Genomic DNA, 12,875 nt, shown 5'->3' on the forward strand with positions numbered 1-12,875 from the left:
TTGACTTCGTTCTGATCAGTGTCAAGAGAAGGCAGAAAGTTTAAAAACAGCGTGGCAGAGGGAGTGATTTCACTCTGAACACAGCGCTGAGAGTTGAGGCAGCAATTTAAAAAGAATATGGTGAGGACGGAGTGGCTACGTTCTAAACACAGCACCAGGAGATGATGAGTATGACAAAGATATGGCATCACAGGAAATTGGTAAGTTGGTGAGAAGTTGCTGTTAGGGAGTGAATCAAATAGTTTAAAACAAAAAGAAAGTAGCATTTACAATTTGAAGTAGCCATATGGATTGCAGGAAGAAACACTAATAAAAAGATGTAAAATTAAATCAAGTTAAAGGAAAACAAAATAAAATGAAAATGAAGAAAGATAACATTATAAATAAGTCTTAATACCATAGCAACTTTACACTTATTCTAAAGCTAACAAATAGTTTTTGACGAGATGGAAAGTCAGTGGACACAAATGGATCCATGTCATGCAATATATGCAAAGTTAAATACATACCATGTATCCAGGTAAACACTTCTGCAGGAAGTGTCATCAACTACAGAGCTTGAGCTCTGTTTCAGAACTGGAACAATGGCTGGAGTCACTGTGGTTTACCTGCGAAGTAGAGGACTACATGGATAGCACATGTCTGTGATGTCTAATGAGACAGACTTGATTATGAAGCTTAAGGTGAAGGAACTCCTAGGGGACAGTGACCATAATATAATAGAATTCACCCTACAGTTTGAGCGGGAGAAGCTGAAATCAGATGCAACGATATTAAAATTGAATAAAGGTAACTACAAAGACATGAGAGACGTGCTCGCAGAGTTGATAGGAAGTGGAGTCCAGCAGGGAGGACAGTGGAGCAGCAATGGCAGGAGTTTCTGGGGTAATTCAGGAGACACAGCAGAAATTCATCCCAAGGAAGAAGAAACAAATTAAGGGGATGATGAGTCAACTGTGGCTGATAAGGGAAGCCAGGGATAGCATAAAACCAAAAGAAAAAGCATACAAAGTGGTGAGATTAGTGGGAAGCCAAAGGGGTGGGAAGTCTTCAAAAACCAGCAGAGGATAACTATAAAAGCAATATGGGTGGAGAAGATGAAGTATGAGGGCAAGCCAGCTCAAAATATAAAAGAAGATTGCAAGAGTTTTTTTAGATATACAAAGGGTAACAGAGAGACAAGAGTGGACATTGGGCTGATGGAAAATGAGGCTGATAAAACAGTAATGGGGAACAATGAAAAAGTAGAGACACTGAACTAGTACTTTATATTAGTTTTCACGGTGGAACACACCAGTAGCATACCAGAACTTCAAGTAAGTCGGGGATAGAGGTGAATATAGTGGCCATCACTAAGGAGAAGGCACTGGGGAAATTGAAAGGTCAGAAGGTGGATAAATCAGTCAGACCATCGAATCATAGAATCCTTACAAAGCCGAAAGAGACCATCGGCCAATCGAGTCTACACCAACCCTCCGAAGATCATCCCACCCAGACCCAGGACAACAGCCTATCCCCATAACCCCACATTTACCATGGCTAATCCATGCAGCCTGCAAATCCCTGAACACTATGGACAATTTAGTAGTCCATCTTTGGACTGTGGGAGGAACTGGAGCACCCAGATGAAACCTACACAGACACAGAGATAATGTGCAAACTCCACAGAGATAGACCCAAAGGTGGAATCAAACTGGGGTTCCTGGCGCTGTGAGGCAGCAGTGCTAACCACTGAGCCACCAGGCCGCCCAGTGGACCAGATGGACTAACCCCAGAGTTCTGAAGAAGATAGCTGAGGAGTTGTAGAGGCATTGGTGTGATCTTTCACGTATCAATGGAGTCAAGGATGGTCACAGAGGATTGAAAAATGGCTAATATGAGACCCTGGCTAATGTAACACCTTTGTTTAAGAAGGGATTGGGACAGAAGGCAGGAAATTATAAGCCAGTGGATGGCAGATGGTGGGACTGTCCTATGAAGAAGTATAGGGCAATCGGGTTCTGTATTTTCTCGGGCTTCAATGAATGAGGGATGATCTCATTGTAACTTACAAAATGCTTAAAAGAATAGACTAGGTAGATGCAAGTCAGATGTTTCCCCTAGATGGGGAGTCTAGGAACATATTAACAGGACAAAGCCACGTAGCCCCTTCAGATTGCTTCACCATTCAATGAGATCATGACTGACATGGCCTCATTCCATATACCTGCCTTTGGCCCATATCCCTTAATACCTTTCCTTAACTAAATATAATCTACCTCAGATTTAAAATTAACAACTGATCCAGTATTCACTGCATTTTGCAACAAGAGAGTTTGAAACATCTACCACCTTTTGTGTGTCGAAGTGCTTCCTAACATCTCTCCCTGGAGTCTGGCCCTAATTCTTAACCATGGACCCTAGTTCTAGAATCCCCAGCCAATGGAAATTATCTCTAACTAGCCTGTCTTTTCCCGTTAGTGTCTTGAAGAGTTCAATCAGATGTGAGCCCAGGTCTGCTCAAAATACTATAAGTGGGGTCTAGCCAGGGTTTTGTATAACTGCAGCTTATCCGTGCATTCTTGTACTCCAGTCCTCTATATATAAAGGCCAACATTCCATTAGCACTAGAATTATGGAACCCAGTTTTAAATAAGGGGGATGCTATATAGGTCTGAGATGAGAAATCTTTTTACTGAGAGGATTGTGAATTATTGTAACTATCTACCTATTAGGGCAGTGAAAGCTCTTATTTTCAGAATGTTTGAAGTAGACAGTTGGATATATTTTGATTACCAGTGGTGTAAAGTGACAGGGAGATAGGGCTGGTAAAAGGCATTGAAGTGTTCGATTAGCCATGATTGTATCAAATGATGAAGCAGGCTCAATGAGCTAAATACCTACTCCTGTTCCTATAGTGAAAGGAATCAACAGGGTGAATGAAAAAGGATGGTCTCCCTTGTGGGTGAAACTGAAACCAAGAACGCAGTTTGAAAATGAGGGGTTTAAAATGGAGATGTGGAGATTTTTTTTCCTCTTTGAGGGTCATCAGTTAATGGATCCTCTTCTCCGGAGAGCAATGGAGCCAGATTACTTAATATTTTTAAGTTGAGTTATGTTGAGTTTTGATTGGCAAACAAATTAAATGTTATGAAGGGCAGACATGAAAGTAGAGCTGAGGCCAGAAACACATCTGCCGTAATCTTGTTAAAATGGCAGAGCAGGCTCAAGCATCCGACTGGCCTGCTCTTGTTCCTATTTCCTAAGTTTGTATGTTAAATGAATCACAGTGCTTTATTCTTCATTTTAAAAATCTATTCATATACTTTTATAATTAATACACATAATTACACAATTATAAAAGTCAACATTACTGTGTGCATGGAACCCTTCAAGTCTTCTATTCTTTGTTCCAGATGCGATCTTTCATTAATCGCCGTCTCCTGAGAAATCTAGTGCAAAATGGAGGCCATTAAGTACTGAGTTATAAACTGGATCTGAAGTTATTCACCAACCTAATATCATTCACAATTTATGTGTGAATTCACTGTTTCATTATTCCTTCAACTGAGATTAATAATTGACATCCACGCTAATTCTTTATCATTTCAGAGGAGTTCAACCTTTTATTTTAAACAGGTTATGAATTATTCAGCATATACTATCCCATGGCAATTTCAAAGCAAGAACAAATGTATTAATTATGATTAAAACCATTAAAGCAACAAAAGCACAAACTGAAGAAAGAATATTAGCAGCAAAGAACAGGTCCTACTTGGAAGGTTTGCAAAAAAATAGCTGTTCACAGAAGGGCAGAAAAACAAAATAAAGGCAGAAGTAATGTATCCACATAGCATGATGGTCCCAGATTACCTTAAAATGTTAAAATGCAGAAGCAGAGACTCAACCCATCGAGTCTACTCTGCCATTCAATGAGATCATGGTTGATCTGATAATCCTCAACTCCACTTTCTTGCCTTTTCCACACAACCCTCAATTCCTTTATTGATTAAAAATTTAATCAGCCTTGAATACGCTTAAGGACCCAGCTTCAAGAGCCCTTTGTGGTAAGAGCTAAACTAAAAATTCACTACCCTCAGAGAAGAAATTCTGTTTTAAATGTGCAACTTCTTATTCTGAATTCATGCCCTCTGCCCTAAGAATCTTGTATGTTTTAATAAACTCCTATACTCCATTCTTCTATACTCCAACACATACAGGCCCAATCTACTCAACTTCTCCTCAGAAGTCAGTCCTTCCATACCTGATGAAGAGTTATCTAGACTTGAAACATTAGCTTGCTTTCTCTCCGTGGATATTGCCTGACCGGCTGTGATCCCCAGCATTTTATGTTTTCAGTACAGATTCCAGCATCTGCAGTAATTTGCTCCCTCCATACCTGGTTTCAGCCTAGAAAACCTTTTCTGGACTGCCTCCAATGCCCATATACTTTTCCTTAGATAAAGGGACCTAAACCTGTTCACAGCATTCCAGCTCTGGTCTGACTAGTGCCTTGTACAGATTTTGTAAAATCTCACTATTTTTACACTCCACTTCCTTTAAAATGATTCACTTTAAAAACATTTGCCTTCCCATTACAATACCCATTGAACCTGAGTGCTGGCTTTTTTGTGATACATGGATGAGGATTCCCAAATTCCTTTGTTGCCTAGCTTTCTGCAGTACTGTCAAATGTACTATTCCTAACAAAACAGTGTGTGTGAAATATTTCCCTGCAGCATGCAATCAGTGACCAATGATTCTCTAAGAGATACTTGTGAGTCTTGTAAAGAAATGTCAAAGCATATTAACCCTGCTCTATACTTGTACTATGCTGATCTCTTTGTATCTGAGCCTTATCAAAATGACTTTTATTTAGATAATGCCCTTAAATATCCCACAATGTTTCATAGTACAATAAAAGCAAAGTTAGATTCTGCACAGCACAATGAGCTATTAGGGCAGGTAGTAAAAACCTTAGTCAAAAAGAGTTAGTTTGAATGTTACATTTTTTATATTTCACCTATTTTTCTAGATCAGGTGGGACTTGAACCCAGGTCTCTTGGTCCAGGGGTAGGGACACTACAAACTGCACCACAAAAAAAGGGGTGTAGGGGATGGAGAGGTTTAATTAGTTAATTCTTGACCTTAGGGCTAGACAGCTGAAGATACAACCATTAAGAATGAAGCAATTAAAACTGAGGATGCCAATTTGGCACCACAATCAACTCATTTTTCAATTCAGCTAACTTGTGGGCTTGTCATTATGGACTTGCAATGTTAAAGATCAATTTAACGGTAGCAATTTTATAACAAGAAGAGTATTACAAGACCACACACTTCTAAATTCTAACTGATAAAATGAGCTAACAAAATGGAACTCTGTTATCAGCAGAAAAACAAAAGTTAGCCAAAAAATGTAAATTGCTTGTTAGAACCTTTAATGTGGAAAGCATGCACTTAAATCAAAACATGTTTTTAAAATTCCAGGTTTGACTTGACATTAGCTAAATTAATTGGGCAATTTCAACACACAATACACCACAACAGAGTCACAGGAATAGATCTAAATCTGTGTGGGACCGGAAATAGGGTGTGGTCCATAATTTCAGGTAGACTAATTCAAAATACAATTTGGTTAAAAAAATAGTGACAGCAAGTAACAAATTAAATGAAAAGATGAAAGAACCCTATTCCTGTTTTCTCCCTGGTTGCCATCAGCAGCAAGAAGACAAAAAAGCAAATGGTGTAAGATGAAATAATATGTTTTTGCTCAATTAAGAAGACCTTTCCCAGCTTCACGGCCTGGTAATGTAAACACGCTTGGAGAAACTATTTTCAAAATTTGTCACCAAATCCTATGTACCTGAATGTTAGATGTAAGGCTGATACATATTGCCCAAAAGGATTATTAGGATCAATGCTTTGTAACAACAAAAATAAGTTAATTATCAGGCAAATATTGTCAATAGCTTTTTGAATGTGTTAAAGGGATTATTTAACACTGATTATCAAACAACTTCATGACTCGTTTGGGTGAGTGAATGGTTTTAGGTTCATTTTTCTCACCTTTAATCGTTCTCGAAGACTGTCTCGCTCTGTGGTCATTCTCCGCAAGTCTGCAACAGCTTCATCACGCTCACATTCTAAACGTCGCAGAATATCCTGTGCTGTCAAACTGTTTTTCTGAGATCTTGGTGACTTGGCAGCATCCCTGCGTAGCCTATTAAGCTCTTCCTGGGCCTAGGTTATTTTGTGCAATTAGCAAAACAAGTATGTAATTTGTGATTTTTTTTTCAAAAGTTACATGTCCTTGTCACAGAGTTATATGTATTTAAATTTGTTGGAAACTGATACTGAGAGTCCCAGTTACATCTTAAATCATGTGCCCCATACCAAAACTAGGTTTTAATATCACAATGATGGCTTTATGTCTAGCACCATGAAATTCAAACCTCTGATCATTCTGCACCATATTAACAGCCACATTACACAAACAGTCAACCATGAGCATTTCAGGACCCTTGCCTAGGGAATCGTTGTAACAGAGAGGAAACAAAAAATCTCCAGCCTACGACAAAGATAATCAAAGTGAAATTGTGCACAGGACAAGTGGGTATTTATTATATGGACTGGCTACACCACACATCATACAGAGATATTTCTATTTGCCTTTTAGATGTTTCAGACACTCAAGTTTTTGCAAGTCTCATCAAAACGTTTCCAATGTGGTCTACACCTTCGTTCACCAGTTCCACAGCTGCCCTTCCAGGCAGTATCTGTGTTAGAGGAACAGTTACATTAAAAAGCATTGACTTGGAATATTAACATTGTTTTGCTTTCCATTGATGCAATTTTTATCTCAAATTAAGCACGAGTTGGACTTATAAGAGAAAAATCACCAGCCACAATCTGCAAAGAACTTAACACAGAGCACAAAAAAGACTGCTGTTGTTGAAGATGTAAAAATAATCCAGATTAAACAAATCCATATTCATCTATAACAGATAGAGTCCAGCCAGTTGAATAATATTTTCTCTATGAATACCAAAAATAAGTACCTGTACTTCGTGCAACAAAGACAAATGTTTAAATGAATATCTTTAGTTGAATCACTTTAATTACAGGTGTGATTTAAAATTCAAGACTGTAGCCAAAAAGAAGGATGGAGTGGGCCAGAGTTGATAAATGTAATTCTGATGGGTATTGTTTTCATCACTGTAGAAAACTGCAGTTCAAGAAATATTACATTGACAAAACTGGAACTTTGATTTTCAGCCCATCATTGGCCAGTGTTTTATTAGAAATTAGCTGATAATAAAATCCACTTCAGCAATGTTATTAAATGGCTTGAATTGTAGTTCTATACAGTAATGAGAAGACCTCTATCGTATGATATCATATGTTTTTTTGAAGTTAATAAACCACAAAAATATAGAAAACATGTAAAGGCACTGCAGTATATGTACAAAAAAAGAAGTCTGAAGGACCAGAGCCACCTGGACTGTAAACAGAATGTAAAGTGTTGGCTTTCATCATGAATAACCGTATACAGAAATCCTCAAAGCAGTTACCATATACTTTTTTGTTTTCCACCACCACCATTATGACTGCCCAATCTCATTGACCATGACATTTTTCATGCTTCAAGTTCATGGTACAGCAAGTTCCCACAAAGGCAGATGCCAGAGCACATTGGTACTGCTAAAAATATCCAGTCAGCTACACTCTTCATACACAAGGCACAAAAGTAGGTGTCTAAAATATATTTTCTGGACTGCTTTAAACATACTGAATGAATGGTCTTCTGAAAATGATGTACAAAGGAGGAATGATACTGGCTGGTAGAGAGGAGCACAATAGCTAGAATTGCAGGAACAAGAGGAAATTGAACTTTAAGAAAATCAAGCATCTACACATAAATCTACAAGCAATGAGAATGTTACTGGATCAGTGATATTGAAGCAGGAGATATTAGTTAGGAAAATAGGATGTGGAAATTTCTCATGATAAACACAAGGAAGGTATAGACCAGTTATTCCTTCATGAATGAATTGAGAAAGGTAACTACAACTCTGAATCACAAGTCATTTCTTGGAAGTGAAGATCTTTTTCGTTGACAGAAATGCCATGCACGATGAAAAGCACAAATAATATGAAATGATTAAAAAAGTCTAATTCAATTGCACCATAGTTTCATTTTTCTAACGCAGCAAATCACCAAACTCTACCATAGTGAGCAGTCTGACCTTTTCAGCTGGCCCAAAGAGGTTTTGCTATAATGAAAATCAACTATATTACTATATGTGGATGACAGGGAAGACAGCAGGCTCTTTTACAATGCTCCATTATCAAACTGGCTGCGGAAGACCATCATCAAGGCTCATGGAACAAGAACTTGGGATGAGACAACAGAAGATGATCTTTCCTTGTGCAAACCATACCAGATGAAGAAGAAATGGACTTCTGAAGTTACAGAACATATTTTCCTTTGAAATACAGCAACAAGTTACTGAAGTTGAAAAGATTAAAGCATTACACACATAAGACAATGAAGATATCACAAAGTTATTTGTGTTAATTATCAGAGGTTAAAATGCTACTTAGACAGAGTCCAGTTATATACTTTATTAGTTGGAATTTTATTTCCAGTTCACACACCACAAACTCCAGCCACACTGATTAACCTAGTTTTCCCTAATCAACGTGTTCAGGGATGTTATTACACACCTCTGGAATTGTGGGATTTGAGCCTAGGCCTCCCAGTCCGGGGGTAAGGACACTACCACTGCACCACAAGAGGATCCACACTGATTAAATCAGGAAGCAAGTATACACACCAGTTTTCACACAATTAACCCTAAGTAATATTTAATCATCATCTGTTCCCCAGTTTTACTAGGTCTCAGGCATCCCTGTCAAAACCTACAAGTTGATAACATCATTACTTACCTGTTCGTACAGGAGTTTGCTTTGGTCTCTTTCTGCAGTTAAAACTTTGACATTTGCCTGAACTTCTGCCATGTGCCTTTCGTATTTATTTAACATGGCTTGAAGATCATCGCGCTCTTTGATAATGCATATGAGTTCAGACTCATAACTTCCTCCCTGATTTTGTAAAAAAAAATGAGTAAACCAATATTCAATAAGCCAGAAAGATGATAGGTTATTGCATGATATCCCTTCTTTCTTTCAGAAATCAATCCAATCAATGGATATATACACACAATAGTTACATCTTCTAAATGCCTTCATAGGCTGTTGGAAGTAATGTAGATAGGACAAGGCATTTCTGCTAGTTTGTTAAGCCAGGAATAAAGAGCATAAATCAATGGTGTAGAGTTATAAATATTTTCCAGTACACAGAGAGGCCCTTTGGCTCATTGTGTCCACACTGATCATCAAGCATCTATCTATTCTAATTCTATTTTCCAGCATTGGTTTTGTATGCTGCGGTGTTTCAAATGCTCGTCTAAGTAGTTCTTAAATGTCTAGAGGGTACTCACCTCTACCATGTTTTAGGCAATGATTTCCAGATATTCACAAGCCTCTGCATGAAAACTGTGTTCCTCAAATCTCTCCTAAACCTTGCACTCTTTGTCTTAAAACTGTGCTCCTGGTTATTGACCCCCCCTTCCTAAAGGGAATGTTTTCACAATATTTACCCTGCTTTCCCCTCAGACCTTAGTACATCTTAATCAGATCCCTCCTCAGCTTTCTGTAGTCAAAAGAAAACAACTCCCAGCTATCCACTCTCTCTTTGTAGTTGAATTGCTCCAGCCCAGGCAACATCTTGGTGACTCTCATTTGCATCCTCTCTAGAGTGCAATCACATCATTCCTATAGTATAGAACTGCACACAGTACTTCAGCTGTGGTCTAACTAACGTTATACACAACATCCTTGCTCTTGCATTCAATACCTCAACTAATAAAGGCAAGCATCCCATATGCCTTCTTAACCACCTTATCTAGCCTTAGAGTGAGAGACTGAAATTGCAGGAATGAAATTAGAATATACATTTTCATGAAAAAGTGGTAGAACTTTTTCCATTAATGGCAATTAGTGTTTAGTCTATTGATGCTGACCTGAGACTGCTGGAATTCTGTGAACCAGATATGATGGGAAATGGGATGAAGGTGACTGTACAACTTAGGATGCAGATCAGCCATGATCTCACTGAACAGTGGAACTGGTTAAGTGGCCTGTTCTTAGATTCCTTTGTCACTGCATTGTTATATTTATTGAATTGCCCCAATTTATTTACATTTCATTTGCACATAATTACTGCAGATCTCTCTCACATTTCTTACAATGATACATAAGTTTTATAAGGAAAACCATGTTATATCAACTACATCATTATGGATGTATATTTCAACATTGAAGCAGTATGAAATCAGAGAGCAGCTCACCATATCCTTCCCAGTAGCATTTAGGGATGGGCAATAAATGGTAGCTTAGACAGCAACTCTTAAAATGATATATTTCTTCATAAGACAAGCCCCTCATCAGTAAGGCTTCACGAACTTTTTTTAGAAAAAATATTCTTTCATGAGATGTGGAATTATTGTTACCCATCCCTAAGCACTTAAACTGAATAGATAAACATCTTCAAAGGGCAACTACCTTATTACAGATCTGGAGTCACATGCAGGCCAGATCAGGTAAGGATAGCTACTTTCATTCCCTAAAGGACTTTAGCAAAGCAGATTGGTTTTTAACTTGGTTTCAATCAATGATAGCTTCATAATCACTATTACTGCGGCTAGATTTCAATTCCAGAATAATTAATTGAATTTAAAATCCCGGCAACTCTGCTGGAATTTGGATGTGTGCTCCCACAGCATTAGCCTGGACCTCTACTTGTGCAGTGACACAAACACTATGCCACTGTCTCCCTGTACAATTACTCCAAATTCACAATTATATCCTTTTTCAAATAAGGAGATCAAAACTATACCCAGTTCTTCAGATGTGGTCTCAACAAGATCTTATACAGCTGCAGTAAAACTTTAATGTTTTTATATTCCATTCTCCTTGCAATAAACTGCAACATTCCATTTGCCTTTCTCATCACTTTCTATACCTGCATCTTAACATATTGTGATCCATGTACCAGCACACCCGGATCCATCTGTACCACCAAGTTCTGCAATTTGTCTATATTTAAATAGTATAATGCTTTTCTGTTCTTCCTGCAAAAGTGAACAAGTTGACAATTTCTCACATTATACTTTGTCATTTTTCTGCCACTCACCTAACTTATATCCCTTTAACCCTTGTTGATTTTCTACCTCCTCTTGACAACTTACTTTCTTACCTAGCTTCATGTCAAATTTTGTTAGCTATGCACACGACTGAGAACAACAGATGTGTTTCTGGGATCGAGGAACACTTGGATCATGATACGTGAACTCTTGAACACCACATGGTGGATATTTTGATAATGACTTTCTCTGGTTCAAAACTGAATTGGCATTGTTGATTGCTCTACTTGCTTGGAAATTTTGATAGTCAAGTTTACAAAATTCATAGATCATTTTCAGTAAAGAAATTTAAAGAGTCTTTCGCAACCTCGACAGCTGAAAGCACTTTGTGACCAATCAAATATCTTTGACATCATTATTTTAACATAAGAATTTGGGTGGAATTTATAGTGAAATGGAAAAGTGTGTGTCAATTCAGAAAAGTTAGCCTGTCTTTAGTTTAGAAGTATTTGAGGGGATTTCATTGAAACATATACAATTCTAACAGGAATGGACAGATTGGATGCAGGAATGATATTTCCCTTGGCTAGAGATTCCAGAATGAGGAGTCACAGTCTCAGGTACACAGTGGGTCATTTCGAACTGAGATGAGGAGAAGCGTCTGTACAAACAGCAAGTGAATGTGTGAAATTCGCCATCACAGAAGGCTGTGGAAGTCAAGTCACTGATACACTTAGAAAATAGATTTCTACAGGCTATAAGACCATAAGACACAAGAGCAGAAGTAGGTCATTCAGCCCATCAAGTCTATTGTACTCTTCAATGAGGTCACAACTAATAGAATAATACCCATAACCCATGATTTCCTTACTGATTAAAAATCATCTCCATCTCAGCTTTGAATATGCTTAACACCCCTGCCTCTATAGTCCTTTGCAGTAAAAAAATTCCACAAATTCACTACCCTCTGAGAGAAGAAATTCCTCCTCATCTTTATCTTAAAAGGGTACTCCTTATTCTGAGATTACGCCTTCTTGTCCTAGCCTCTTCCACAACTCCGCATCCAGTCTGTCAAGTGCCCTGTGAATGTTGAATCTTGTATGTTTCAATAAGGTAACCTTTCATTCTTCTAAACCCCAATGAGTACTAGCCAAACCTATTCAATCTTTCCTCATAAGACATTTTCTCCAATCCTACGATCAGCCAAAGATCAGTCTCTGGACTGCCTCCAATGCCAGTATATCTTTCCTTAATTAAGACCAAAATTGTTCACAGTATTCAAGGTGCTGTGTGAGACTAATGTCTTGTATAATTTTAGTAAGACTTTTCCATTTTCATACTCCATTCCTTTTGAACAAAGGCCAACATTCCACATGTTTTTCCTATTACCTGCTAAACGTGTATGCTAGCTTTATGTGATCTGGCATGAGGACTCCAAAACTCCTCTGATTTGTAGCTTTTTGCAGTCTTTCTCCATTTAAATAATACTCAGCTCTTCTATTCTTCTTGCCAAATTGCATACCCTCATATTCTACAACATCATATTTCATCTGCTAAGTTTTTTCTCAGTCTTTTATCCTGTCTACATCTCTCTGCAGACTCTTTGTGTCACCCTCAGCACTTCCCTTCTCACCTATTTTTGTAGCATCTATAAACTTGTAAAGACTGTCAAGGGGTGTGGGAAGA

General features: G+C 38.0%; 1 protein-coding gene across 1 annotated transcript in view; it reads right to left on the bottom strand.

Annotated features, from left to right (window-relative positions):
- The window catches only part of tsga10 (testis specific, 10), a 93,711-nt gene that overhangs the window by 48,949 nt on the left and 31,887 nt on the right, over positions 1-12,875 (bottom strand). Inside the window, exons 3-5 of the mRNA XM_048598055.1 lie at positions 8,932-9,087; positions 6,049-6,222; positions 3,354-3,431 (exon numbers count right to left, since the gene is read on the bottom strand). Of these exons, the coding sequence (XP_048454012.1) occupies positions 3,354-3,431; positions 6,049-6,222; positions 8,932-9,087 (408 nt within the window). The remainder of the gene's footprint in view (positions 1-3,353; positions 3,432-6,048; positions 6,223-8,931; positions 9,088-12,875) is intronic.

The sequence above is a fragment of the Rhincodon typus genome, chromosome 6, assembly GCF_021869965.1.
Source record: "Rhincodon typus isolate 14 chromosome 6, sRhiTyp1.1, whole genome shotgun sequence".
NCBI lineage: Eukaryota > Metazoa > Chordata > Chondrichthyes > Orectolobiformes > Rhincodontidae > Rhincodon > Rhincodon typus.